Genomic DNA, 14,821 nt, shown 5'->3' with positions numbered 1-14,821 from the left:
TAAATAATTTTTTAATATATATATATATAGTAAAAAATTATTTACATAAAAAAAAACACATTTTATTTCCTTAGTTTTACATAGAGCATATCCAACACTGACTGAAGGACACTAAGACTATAATTCTCTCTAAAAAATGTATTTTGTTAAAGATAAAATGTATTTACATACCTTTCATCATATAAAAGGTATGAATAAAAAGGACTCAAGTGAAAGAAAACAACCACAAGCCAAATAGCAGCAAGAAATATCTGCACGTGCTTGTGCATCCATCTCACCAGTGCAAACTCCTTGTTGAGGACCATCTGCTCCAACAGTGAGGATTCATTGTGGAAGAGATGAGGCTGCATGTGGCTCCACATGTGAGGGAACCACCAAAACTGATCTACATACTTTAGTAGTAGATCATCTCCCTCATCCTCCTCCAACGTGCCTGCACACATAAAAATAAGGGTTCTCAAGGACAAAAAAGACACAGAAAGAAAAATGTTTCAACACAAAGAAATTTGGGAAATGCTGAGCAGCATAACTTTTTCGTGTTTTCAGATTTTGAATATACTATTACAATAACTTTAACACAAACTGATCTAAATGCTGTTCTTTTGTATGTCAAATAGTATTTTAGTAATTATAACTCTACATTCTCTACATTTTTTCCTTGTTGAAGATCTAGGCATCCAAATAAATACCCAAGTTTATTCTTTGAGTAATTGTGTAGCAGTGAATACGCCACTTTATGTCATGACCTCATAAGTACAATTATATAATTAGTACTGTGTCACTCTACAATAAGAGCAAACATGCAATTAGTATTTCAAATCACATCTAAATAATGGTGGATTACATAGAAATAGCCGCCCTAACAAAGAGGTAATATCTTTAAAATAAAAACATGAATACATGGTCGTGTGCCACATGACTCAGTTAAAACCTGCTAGTTAAGCTGTTTGCTTTATGTGTAAATAGATGGTGCATGGTGCATAAATTACAGCCTTGCATAACTGGTCATACACCATACATTTTCTATTTTCTGATAGCTTAAAATGATCCAAAGTTATGTCAGCAAATCAACCAAAAAGAACATGTTCTGCTCAGATGAGACCAAATTTGAGCTTAAATGTAGAAAGTGGGGAGTGGCAGCCTAGTGGTTAATGCAGAGGGCTTGGAATCCTGAGGTTTGGAGTTTGAAACCCACTCCCACAGACTGCCACCCTGGCTCTTTGAGCAAGACCCTTAACCCCTGATTGCTCCCCCAGCGCCCTGTGATGGCAGCCCACTGCTCCCCAAAGGCGATGGGTTAAATGCAGAGAGTTAATTTCTCCATTGTGAGATCAATAAAGTTATATTTATAAAAAAAAAAAAATACAATTTGTATGAGAGAGAAAAAAATATGTTAACCCAACTAATTACAGCATCCTTGGTTTTGAAGGATGGTTGTGACAGAATTGGGCCATTGGAATACTTTTATTTAGCAGGGAAAGGGAAGAATTATTGGCAGCATCATGCTAAGAAGACGCTTTTATTCATAAAAGTAATTGTGTTGAATGAGCCATAACAACTTGGGCTGAATCTTCTGGGTAAAAATTTTAAATTGATGTTCAAAAGTTCAATGTGACACTGGAATTTACATCTAAGTTGTTTTAAACAACATGCACCTTGTTTGCTTCTACTTATTAATATTTTACAACTTTGTCTTGTCTTGTCTATTGCACAAAATCCTAAAGAAATCTAGACATTTGTTGCTGTTAAGTGGTACAATGGATGCCACTTTAGGGAATGAACATTTTTTTGCGTGTCGCTTTACATGGAGAGACAAGGACATTTAAAATGTCTAACAAAATAATAATGTAAAAAGAACTGAAATGATAACAAATTGGGCAAATTGTATGCAACTTTTAACATGTCATTTTTTTCACTCAGGTCGAAAATGTTGATATTACGTTGCTATTAGATGATAGGGAATACATAAAGAATATAAGTTGTAAACCATAAAAAAACTGTAATCTAGATGATCTTTTTAGTTTTTTGGTGCAAGCCAAGTTCCAACCCACCTGTGTGATAGAACTTTCCAGAAAAGCCCAGATTGAACGTAAAATTGGAAATAAAGGACCGAAGCTGTTTCTGGGTCTCCAACAAAGCCTGCAAAGGGAAAACATAAGATTAAATTAGGTACACAAAGACAGCCAGATAGGTAGAAGCAGACAGATAATCACTAATTAATAATAACATTAGAAACCAATTCAATAATTTTTTAACTGTACAAAGCACATACGGTTGTATAAGTTTTTCGCTGCCAACCCTAAGAGATAAAACACTGATTTAGATTTTATTTCTCTGTTGTATATTTAAGGTGAACTCGGGTTCCTTAGAGGACTATCACAATGTGTTCTCATCAACAGTTACCCTATGGCCTGACAATGGCAGCTATCAGTGACATGCTGTTGCAACATCTTTTTTTGGCCAGGTCTGTTGTACGCCCACAACTCCTCCAGTGCTTCTTCCTCTCTGTCCTTAATGCTCCCCCAGTCTGTGGTTTCAATACTTGCATCAGGATTTTCCTCACTTATTTAATGACTTCATTAGTTTGCTGGCCTTTAAACAAAGACTCCGTAATGAGTGTTAACTAAAGCGAGTTTTACACTGCACTCACACATCCACACAACGACACTAATGCAAGTTAATGAAGGTCAGTGCATTAGTAGCCTCTGGAGGGTGGACTAATAACCACCCCACCCACCCGTGCGCACACATTTTTCCTTCCTTTTCATCATTTTCTCTATGCTTCCCTAACACTACCGAGTGAAACCCTGAACCCTGCTGCCACCTCCATACTGCCGCCTTTCTCTCACTCTTCTTCCTCATCTCTCCAAGAACCTGCAGTCTCCTCTCTGCTGCACCCCTCAGCTTACCCCCACCCAGCTCCCGCATTTGTCTTCAACACCTCCCACCCTCCTCAGAACCTACATCTCTCCCTCGCTTGCTCCGTGAAAATGTCACATTCTCAGGAGACAGGGTTGTACTAATTTGAAAGGAAGGCTGAAGCAGCATGGAAGAAAGATCGCTCCCTCTCCCTCTATGACTCTATACCCTTGCTTGTTCTTTTGCACTCTACATCTTCCTCTTCTTGCTGTTGTGGCACCTTTCGCAGCTTACTCGCTTAAACACAAACATATACATACGTGTGTGTCCGTGTTGTTTATAAATAAAAATATACATTTTCTTATCATAATTCAGTCATATTGGTCTTTCTCTTGTGCTATCAGCCTCACCCCAACTGCAAATCTTTGTCAAGCTGCTTTTAATCGATCCCCAGGAACCTTTCATGATTTATGATACCTGAGCAGCTGGAGTCCGAGCAAAGAGCCGGTTCCAGGCACTCACATGCTCTTCTTCTTCTCACCACTTCTCCTCTTGAGAGTGACTCTTCCAAACTAACAAATACACAGACACGTGCAAGGAGTGTCTTCATTAGCTTTAATCTAATGGTGTTGAAGATGGGCTGCGCAGTGACAGATGTGCACAATCCCCTAATCTGATCCCCTGTCTCCTTCCCTAAGACATCCTCTATGTCTTGTGGACGTGCAGTCACAGAGCCAAATGTGAGGCTACAAAGACTTAAGAATTAAATTAAGTTTGTAGCTGAGCGCTTTGCATTGTAACTCAATATACATTCCCCGATGCACTCGGTCAAAATGCATTATTAACGTGTACGCTGGCATGTGTGAGAGTGGGTGGAGGGGTGTGACAAAGTGTGCAATACATTAGTTTAAACATCTCATTTGTATTCTGCCAACTAAGATCTGTAATACAAAACAGCAGAGTCACACCATGGATATTTGTGGTGTCTTAGTGGGACACAGAACAGGCGCTTTCGCATGCTTTTAACTTTAGCTGTGACAATCTGTTACTCCTATTTCTGACTTGTCAACACAATGTCATTTTTTGTGGGTGTAGCACAGATGCTGTTAGCACAAAAAAAAAAAAAAAAAAAAAAAAAAAAAAAAAATCCAAACTTCCTTTGCAGTCAGATTAGAGATGGAAATCTTGTCAGTCAGGAATTTATTTGTTCAATAATTATTGATGACAACAGTGCCTTATCTATGAAAAATTTGCAATGGGCCCTGTGTACAACTCCTCTACTTGCTGAACTGAGGGCAGCTCTTTTGTTTGCTGTATTTTTCTACTGGATGAACTGATTATTCCAGGTGTGCCTAACCTCAGTAAACACCCCAAAACACCTGGGTTGATCGGTTCATTCTGTAATGGAAGATAGGAAACAAAACAGCTACCTTAAGTTCAGGAAGTAGTATGCATTGGGCCTATTGTTTTGAGCATGGGTGTCCAAGTGTAGTACTCAAGAGCTGCCATCCCACAAATTTAAGAATTCAATTATCTTGAACTCTGCACTCGATTTGACCTAAGACACTAAAAAACAGTAAATTGTAGGGTGCAAAATTTTCAACAAGTTACACTTTTCTTGTCCCTTCATGCTGTTAAGATATTTTTACATTTAATGATTTTTTTTTTTACGCATGTGTACGTAGCTATTGGTCACTAGCAACTGGTGCAACACTCAAACCCCTAGAATCCCTCAAACTGAAAGCCAAAACGATTATTGATTAAAAAAACCCTTTAGTTCCCACTGCTGTAAGGTTTAGGATAAATATATATTTCTTAATTTTAATAACTTTGATAACTTAAAAAATGCTTGACTGATTTATAAGGACTGTTATGGACCAGCCCTGCCTCCCCTGAAAGACTATTAAATCTTGGTCAATCAATACAATGGTCTCTAGGGCGGCAGTTAGAGAGGGACTGTGAAGTACCATGCAGGCACTCTGTTTTTGGACAGATAACATTCGCTGTCAGTGGAGCTAAATGCTGGAACAGCTTCCTACTTAACATAAGGAACTCAGAATCATACAAAATATTCAAGTCAGAACCAGAGGTGCAGTAACTAGTCACATTTACTTGAGTAACATTTTGAGAATAAAGTACTTTTAGGAGTAGTTTTACTCTGTGCTTCTTACTTTTACTTAATATTCTTGTAATGTATTACAACTCCTGCTTGAGTAAAATCTGACTACTCAGTTCTCTTTTTAATTTAAACTTTTCCAAGATTAAGTATGGTAAACAATAGATTTTATTAGTGAACATTCTTAACCCTGTCCTAAATACATACAGTTTTCACTGTAAGAATTCTAGGTGGCAAAAAAAATATTTGGTGAAATAATGTCTTCTGCATTAGTTTGTTCTTTCATATTCTTGACATTTATTTGTATTATTTATGGATTTAAGCCTTTAAAATACCAAATCTTGCACATAAAGTCAGTGTGTTTGCATAATTTCTAAGTATTAAACCAACAATGACTCAGTACTCAAGCCTTTTTACAAAATACTGTTTTACTTTTACTTGAGTAATTTCTTCAATGACTAGTTTTTACATTTACTTGAGTAAAAAAAAAATGTTAAGGTAGCGCTACTCTTTTTGAGTACAATTTTTTGGTACTCTACCCACCTCTGTTCACAATTGAATGCAGGAAAGCAGCGGCCACCAGTAGACTGTCCTGATGATGATATTTCCTGTTTTTTTCCTATTTTTATTGTTCGTGTGCGTGTGTGGGGGTGTACGTACATTCATGCGAATATCTTATTCATGTATATATGTGTGTGTATATGTTCATGTATACATGTGTATAATGCTTTTCGTCCATTTTCGTGTTTTTCCTGGCCACCTGCCGAGGGACTGCCGATGTTAATTAGCACTAGTGTTACATTTTGGCATATTCACATTGTAGACATTCATTAATATGTATTGTGCCATTAGATAAACTACCAAAGTAAATGAAATCTATTAATAGTTTACTTTTAAATAATTCTAAGGATTGCATAATGTCAAAGAAAGCATTGTAACAGCATTATTTTTGTATTCACAAATATTTTTTTAAACAAACATTTCTAACCAATCTCCTTTTAGGTTCTTCCAGTTTAATTAATCTTTTATTAAATGCAGTGTAGCTAGAAGAAGCTTTAGTAGTGGCTAAAACCACCTACTGTCCTCAAAATGCTTTGTATCTTGTTTGAAAGTTTGTCACAATTTATTTTTTCTGTTAAGCACCCCAAATTCTGATAACTTAACATAGCACACACTTCTTGAATGCTTTTGTTACCAAGTACTGTCGACCAGCCAGACACAAAGAATGTAGTCTAAGCCACAGCTTACAACTGCATCGGGTGCTCTACTCTTCAATACATTATTACAACAGGGTTTCAAGACTTTAACATCCTTAGTCCTATCGGAGGCTTATTTAAAGTAAAATATCCTAACTTACTTACAAACTAAGGACTTAAGATCATTGAACCTCAAAATCAGATGACAGAATGGCTTTCATTTTGGTCACATTGTGTTTTATGCATTTGGAGAAGACTTATGACCATGTCTGCTGAAGCATTTTGTGGGGATTGGCGCAGAAGCACAGGGGGATGCTTTGAAGGCGAATCTGGTCCTTGTACAAACAACGCAGGAGCTGTGTTCATATTTTTGGCAGAAACTCATGTGTCAGTACAGGTTGGACTCAGAGCTGCCCCTTTGTGTCTGATACTGTTGATGGATTTCATTGGTACAGTCTCTAGGTGTAGTTGTTAAAAGGGGATTGTTTGGCTTGGAAACCTAAAGACCTGGTCTGCAAAGATTCCAGAACAATATACCAAAATCACCTGCAAAGTTTTTTCTTTATACTTGCATTAAATGGCCATAATCTACAAATACTGCTGCAAAAATGTTGTTTGCAAATGAGGTTCAAATCAGTTTGGTTCAGCTCATTGAAATGAGCAGATTGCGCATACTACTTGAACTTTTAGAGTGACTGTAAAAGAAAGAGGAGGTTGAAAGCCATGGAGATGGGGGTTATAATGATGACTAGTAATATGAAATATTATTGTTAGTGCACAAAACATAACCATTCACCACTAAACAAATAACCAAATTTGAGCTTGACCTTACCCAGTGGATATTATATAGTTCTGTTAGGGTATTTGGAGGATGACCTTTAGAGAGCACCAAATTGGCCTCTGGTAAAGTGTGAAGCTGCTGGGATTAAAATAATCTCCTCTGGCCGTGGATGTCAAACAGAGAGAAGTGGATTGCTCCTCAGTCTTCAAGGAGGAGAACAGTTACCTCAGTGTCTTGATTGTAAGTGATGGTAGTGTGTTATTTCTTTTACAACTAATGCAATGCCATGTAAATCTCCAACTGACCAATGAATATTGTAGACTAGATTGTATTGGACATGACTGCTAAAATAATTTTTTAGCAAACAGGTATCTAGACTTTTAGATGCATTCTTAACATATTGTTTAACCTTAAACAAAGACTGGCAAACCTTATGTAACTTTAGGGACAGTTAGGAGAACAGTGTATTTAAGCTAAGAAATTGTGAAAAAGATTATTTCGGCAAAGTGTATCAAACCACAGGAAAAGATGTGCACAAGTTAATCTTTTTTACATTTAAACTAAAACCATAACAATTTGTTTCATCAAAAGGGGCTACATTTTGCTGTCGACTTTCATATCCACATCAAAGAGAAAATACTTCTTTATCTGCAATTGCACTACAGACAACATACTTTTCACAGGAAAGAACCAGATCATAGAGATATATTCTATAAACCAAGCATCATCCCACAAATGGTTAGCAAACCATATGAAAGCTACATTTCAAGGAAATGGTTTTCAGCTTGAAAACAACTCAATGATATCAAAAGTTTAGACAACAAAAAGGCTGTCAAACCTCAAAAAAATATCTGCAAACCAATCTTAGTATACCTGCAGAACATTTCTATGGCATCAACAGCAGCATAATAATAAGAACTTGTTACAGAACCCATACAGAAACAGCTTTGTGTGGTGGTTGATTAATGACAGGTTGTCTTCCTGAGAAGCAATAGTCATGGAAGGACTAACTGTGGGGACAGCAGAACTCTTTCTCCAACAGATTTTGTCAGCTCAACACAAACAATTCTCTATTCACCTCTGTCGACACACTCTTTCCGTCTATTGCACTACTTCCAGTACTGTCCTCTCTTGCTACATTGCTTTTGTTTCACTATTTTGAGCCAAGGCCATAACTAGATTCAGTGTAACAATATATTTCATGATAGTAAAATGTCATGAGATTTATTTTTTTTAGCAAACGGAAATCTGTCAACCGAAGCACCGTGCAGTTGCTGTCAGCATGTGACATCAACTGGTGAAAGCGGCTTATATCATGAGTTGTGGACATTAAGGTTAGCATCATCTCTGGAGTTTTCTTGAAGCTTTTATTTAGAAGAAAAAAGAAGGGCTTAATTTATTTTCCTTAGCACCAGCTAAGAATGGTGCTAAGAATGGTGTTTTGCTCTCACTACAGCAAAACACTATATTTTTCTGTATATTTTGCTGTTTTCAGTAATTCAATGCTGTATTAAATTGTGTATGTAGTTGTGTTCCCTGCTATTATTGATGTAAAATAGTTGTGAACCTAAAACAATATATCATCTATGTAGGCATACTAAAGCCTTCCTGCAACAATGTCCTAAATGAGGCTGCCCTTTATAAGGGACAGATTTCAGTACTATACTTTTTAGCTTGTGTTTTATTCTACTGAGGACATTTTAAATAGGATTCAATCCATGCATATTAATGAATCCTAAACACGCTGCATCAGTCCATGAGGAACAGTGCCCAGTTATGAAAAACAGTATCTTTAACAATTAAGGCTCCATCTCAACCTGCTGAATAGACTCTACACTCAAATCTTAGAAATGGTTTGAAAATATACGACCTAAGAGCTATAACATCAAAGCAAGAAGGAAACATTTGCAATCACATAACGCAGCAGAGTTAGGTATGCGAGTGTAGGTGACAGTCACAGTGACAAAGGTAAACACACACTTGGATTAGCAGTTCAGAAAAACCCTTATTTTCTGCACCCAATCCTCCAGCCTCCACGCCAGGCTAATGTCAGATGCAATGCCTTTTTTGTTGCAGCATGGATGCGAGTGACAGCAAGTCTGTTTGTGTGTGGGTGTGTGCGTGTATGTGGTAAGCTGTGGAAGTGGTGCCAGATAGATGTTGGGGTTCAAACAGATGGGAGACAGGCATCTGGACAGCTGGCATTCACCGCCTTTCAAAAACCCCTTACGCCAACCACCTCTGCATCATATCCCCATTCTGTCATTCTCTGCATTGAACTGTTTTTTTCTTTCCCTTTAATGGTCTTAAGCCTTGCTAGGGGATCTAAAAAGGCAAATTAATAAAAATACATATTTTTTGTAGCAAGTAAAATTGAATGCACCAGCAGATTTGAAAGCAAGAAGAGAACAAAAAAGGAAATAAGATATACTTGCAGTGCAAACACAAATACAACTTTTTAAATTACTCATATGTGTGTGAATGGCTTTGCATGTTATAATAAAACTAGACCTGAAAATCTAACTGGGTCAGGCATCTCTTTTTCATGAGCAGAAAGTGCGCCTTTCCAGTTAATGCCAGTCTTCCCAGCACTCAACCTCCTTCCTCCTTGTCTCTCCTACAGTCCCTCTGGTGAGATACAACTCAGCACAGCTTTTTTGATGTTAAAGCATTCTACAAATTCATCTATTCACTTTCATTTATGTATCAGCAGTACTTGTGGTCTCTTTGGTGTCGCTATCCTCCTGCTAAATTCTACTTGGCAGCCCCCTCAAGGATTATAGCTTGAGTGATTGGTGCGACTGCAAAACCTGCCTCATTTTGTGGAGAAAAAATTCATGGCACACAGCCACGTCCTCAGAGTTTATTTAGAGTAGAAAACAGCCCTTGAAAAAAATATTTAATGAAACAAAACAACCAATTAGGATTTTATATGGACAAAAGCAGCATTACACACAACAATTATTTTTATTTTACTTTGCAGTTAATAAAAAAAAAAAAAAACCTTATACCCTTTTATGTAGATTTTTAATGTTCCACACAACTGAAACACATGGCTTCGTCAAAGTGTATGCTTTTTGCTGAACAACTATATATAAGCCCTGTATGTTTACAGTCATAGTCGTGATTTAAAGTTTAAGCAAAGAATGTAATTCTAAGTAAGTCAATTTTTCTTAAAATAAGTGCATAAGAGGCACTCTAATGTTGATGGAATACTTAGTGTGTGCATTGTTTACATTTCAGAAGACAGTAAAAAGTTAAATCACCAAAGACTGCATCAAAAAAGAATAAGCGTGCGTATCTGTTATCAGAAGACACACATTCATCTTTTTCTCAAATTTCTCCCTGTCTTTTTCTGTTTTGCAATTCTTAATATTTTATTAAGTGTTTATGTTTTTCCTTCATTAACTATGAAACAGCATTTGGCAAAGAACTGAATACCAAGAGGAAGCGCTTAGTATGATTGACTTAATTAGTTCTAAAGATTAACTCTAAATTGAGCTGCACGATAAACGACACAATGCTGAGCCAAATCACTTCAAAGAAAAGAGAACTTAGCCCATTTTTGGTAAAACCATTTTTGTGATAGACTTTTATTTGTTGAAGTAAGACACAAATGATCACATAGGGACTAAAAAAAGAAAGCAGTGTGAATTTCAAACATTCGTTCATTCTTTTATGTGTAGCCAAATGGAAAATAACAAAACCCTTTGGCTGTATAAGAAAAAGGTGTTGAAACAAGTTTTTTTTCTGTGCTAGAGGCAAAACAAGATTCCTAGAGCATAATATCATGCAAAATGAATCGGCAAGTGTGCATCTGAATTACCATAAGTGAAAATAAAAAAAATAATTGCAACATTTATCTTCTCCTTTTTTGTGTGTGTGGGGGAGTGACAAAAGCACAAACTCCTAACACTTGGAATTTGTGAATTGCAAAACATACGGTTACTCGTAAAATTATTTACCCAAGCAAAAACTAAAAAGAGGGACAAGAATTTGTATTAAGCATAGGACAACTACTGCTGGGGACAATGCACGCTGCAAGTATTTTAGTTATTTTCTACCAGGACTACACATCTAGATACTGATATTATTGCCTATTCTTTTTTGCAAAATAGCTAAAAAAAAAAAACATTACCAAATGTAGGGTATGGCTAAAGCTCTCACTTATAAAACCCACAACACACGAAGGTGTGTGCATTTGCATTTGTGAAAACTGTTTTTGGGAACACAAAGAATTATGGGGAACCTAATAGTTCCTAGAGAAGGCTAGGAACCACAGGAGGTCCCTATGCTAAATTAATTGGCACTAGGAGGCATCCTGCTTCCTCATCCTAGCTCCCTCCTCACTGACAGCACTATTCAAATAGCACTGGCGACTGCTGATGCACTTCTGCTGTGGCTTAAGTGACCTTACCAATCTGAGGTATTTGGTTTCAGCCCATCTGGTGGCTAAGCCAATAACAAAATCAGATGTAGTAACCCCTTTTTATATGAAAACAGACAGCTGCAGACACAAAAATCTGATTTCAACAAATATCTATTTAATTGTAAAAAATAAAATGCCGAAAGCATGTAGAAAGCACTATGACAACTGTTGTTTTACAGCTTATTAGCAAACAAAAGACACTTGGTGAGAGGTCCTTTAACATTTTTGTTTTTTTTATTTTTTGCTTGTATTGCTTTACCCAATTTTATTCAGTTCAGTTTTTCAGTTTTTACATTCCCATTTTCTTTTACATTTGCATTTCTCTTTTCTGCCTCATTCAAATGAGAAGCGGTTGGTCTTTAGGGGATGTCTGGCTATTGGTTGATTAAACAGTATTGAATCTACATACCACCACAATAGGCACGGTCACAACAAAGTTGGCTACCTACTAACTTTTACGTGAGCTGAGCTGAACAGTGCTGCAATTCTTCACTTTATATCTAAGAGGACATGCATTTCAGTGTTCTATTGTGTGCCGAATGAGTCATTTCATAGTCACATACAGAAACTGCATCCCCTGTATTTGGAGCCTGGATTTGGCTCCAGCCCCCAGTTCATTAGAGATGTTTAACCCTTGTTAAAAAGTGAGAGAAAATTGCCGTTACCTCCTGGATCAATTAGTGGGTTACTAGAGGAAATAAACCTGTTCTTCTCCCTCAATATTTCAAAAAACTGAAAACGTTTGCATAATATGAGGATAATTTAGTCTGTTGAGACTAGAATCATACAAGTGTTATTGCTCAAAGAACCAAATTCTCAGCAAGTAAACGGCCCTGTGGTTATTTCCAGATATCTGACGAAAAAATTACAGCATGTGCTCTGATTGTCACACATCTCTAGTTCAAAAATGCACCCTCCTGTGTACATCAAGCTGTCTGTTCTGTAAACATTTTTGTTCCTAGATGGACACGGAAGAACGAATCATATAAAACAGCTCCCAAATGTAATAAAATTGGCATTGAAATAAGTTATACCTAAATATTCTCTTAATTCAGACAGATATAATTCTAAAGATTGTCATTCAGTCAAGAAGAAGAAAGGAGGCGGGTAGCCTTTAAAATATAACAAAGCATAAGTAAAAGCATTTCAAAAAATTATTTCATTATCTGTGGCGATGAACTTAGCTGGGAGCAACTGGCCAGTCCTGTTAAATTCTTAAAGGTGACTGAAGACTGCTAAGCATCTAGAAAGGTTATACCCATCTATTTTGTTTTGTTAAATGTCAGAAAAGTGTTCAAGCTTCTTAAACCCTACTGAGATATGAGTTTAAAGAAAATGTGGCTCCTTTGGTTGGTTTTCGGTGTGCCTGTAAGAACTGAGTTGCCACATGCCCACATTTGTGGTTGGAAGAGAGAACCCATTGTGGCAGTCTTCAGGCTTTAAATGCAGGCCCTATTTTTTATATTCTACTTAAAAAAAATCTAGTTATATCCTAAAATTATAAGAAAAATGCATTAAAGTTTAGGGTTTTAATTGGATAAAAACTTGGTAAGCGCACGTTGCTTAAATCATTTTATTAAACTTGCAAATCTGAGTGACTTTGACTTCAGGTAGTGAAGTTCTATATGGTCACACATAAAAAGAAAAAAAAATCTTTCAGCCTCAGAATTTATCTAGAATGCGTTTGAATGCATGTTTCATTTAAACTCAGATAACACCCCTGCAGAGAACCCCTCAGATAGGAAAAGAGCAAGATCAAGTTAAGAGTGGAAGGAAGGAGTGTTTAGAGAGGAATACAAACAGACCGGCGATAACGATCAATGACTGAAGAGAGAGTGGAGAGAGGAAGAAGGAGGCTAAAGGCAGTAGAGGAAGATCTAACCCATCCCTGCCGACCATTCTGAGAAGAAAAAATAGACCTGCAAGTATGAGTGAGAAAAAAAACACACCAACAGAGGTTTGACAATATTAAAGATGGATTTTGACTGACATCATCCCTCATTTTGAGGAATGTCATCAGTGGGGTGCCACCCTGTGAGTCATTTAAAGAGAGGTGGTACGGATGTGTTTGAGAGTGAGTGTTCACAGACAGAAGGGAATGAGGGTATTGTTTGTTGTCACATTGGCATGTAGGGAGGAGACTATGGAAGAAAAGAATGGTGGCATTTAAATTAGCCTCGCCTCCATCCTTTCTTCTGTCCTATTTAAACTAGACAGTGAGTGTTTTCAGAGAATGCCTCAAACATTGTGATGAAGTTTTCAGCATCAACTGTTTTGCTGTGCCCTCTAGGCACTGTTTACAATTCCACATTGCTTTTGTGTCATTTCAAATAATTAATTCTGAAATATATTAGCCATCTGGTATGCTGTAATTGCTAAAATCTTCAGGGTCATAATGATGGAATATTTTTTTGATGTTATATATTTTATAGCCAAACTTAAAGCCATTGCTCTGCTTCTTGATATTTTTCTATTGTAACAGATACAAGAAATAAAAAAATAAATAAAGATAGCATCGCTAAGGTATTATTATGCAAATTCCCCAATTGCCATATTTTTTATAGAAAGATCAAAATTCACTTTGTGGATTGGCTCCATCACTCAACAGATACATTTATAACATTTAACAAATGTCCATCCTTTATTTAAGAAAGAATAGACAGGCTTCAAAAATTAAGATTCCTCAAATAAGTCTTAGTAATAATGCCTAATGACCTACTTTACCATAAACATGTTATATCCAAATACATAAAGTTGTTAAAGCCTAAAATATCAGAAAAGCATTTTGTCTTGACTGTCTCATAGGTTGAGTCAAACATTAAATTTGTCTTAGAAAAAAACTGACAACACAAACAACTGCCTCATAGACTTCAGATGGTGTGTCTTCAATATCTAAGAACGTTTTTAGGTTTGTTTTGTTTTCAAATGAGAAATTCAGTTTAATCTTAGGTAGATTCTCCGGTGAAGTTCTTCCTGATTTCTGAGCTCACAGTGATCTGTTGTAAGTAAGACATCCACCAATTATCAAACATAATATAAATCTCCTGAAAAAAGTGTTATGTTTTTTGCATTTTATCAAGAAAATAGCTGTTATGTAATTGAAATAAAACTTTTATTTCATCTAGTCAACATATTTATTTTTTGCTCATCATTTAATTCCAATGCTGCCTTGATGTGGTCTGGTAAAGATGATCCTTTCCACGTGTAAAGTGGAAATTACCAGGGCATTGTGTTTGAGGGCTTTTGTTGTAGAGAAGAGAAACATTTTGGATCCAGAGATTATCATGACCTGCTACTTGTGCAAGACAGTAATAGACCTTCTAATTCATCTGCTACAGGATGAAGAAGATGCATCAAATGCATGGACTGACAGCTAGCATCTGATATAATCAACCAATAGTGGTAATAAAAAAAAAAGTTTAAATGGTGTGACATATATA

The 14,821-nt window shown here is 36.5% G+C and overlaps 1 protein-coding gene across 4 annotated transcripts in view; it reads right to left on the bottom strand.

Annotated features, from left to right (window-relative positions):
* The window catches only part of LOC107085757 (bifunctional heparan sulfate N-deacetylase/N-sulfotransferase 4-like), a 75,967-nt gene that overhangs the window by 50,762 nt on the left and 10,384 nt on the right, over window positions 1-14,821 (bottom strand). For all 4 annotated transcript variants that reach the window (XM_015376293.1, XM_015376294.1, XM_015376295.1 and 1 more), the window contains 2 exons: window positions 2,052-2,139; window positions 279-433 (listed from right to left, as the gene is read on the bottom strand). In XM_015376293.1, the coding sequence (XP_015231779.1) occupies window positions 279-433; window positions 2,052-2,139 (243 nt within the window). The remainder of the gene's footprint in view (window positions 1-278; window positions 434-2,051; window positions 2,140-14,821) is intronic.

The sequence above is a fragment of the Cyprinodon variegatus genome, unplaced genomic scaffold (genome assembly GCF_000732505.1).
Source record: "Cyprinodon variegatus isolate N-32 unplaced genomic scaffold, C_variegatus-1.0 Scaffold132, whole genome shotgun sequence".
Taxonomy (NCBI): Eukaryota; Metazoa; Chordata; class Actinopteri; order Cyprinodontiformes; family Cyprinodontidae; genus Cyprinodon; species Cyprinodon variegatus.
This window is presented reverse-complemented; position numbering and strand designations above follow the sequence as displayed.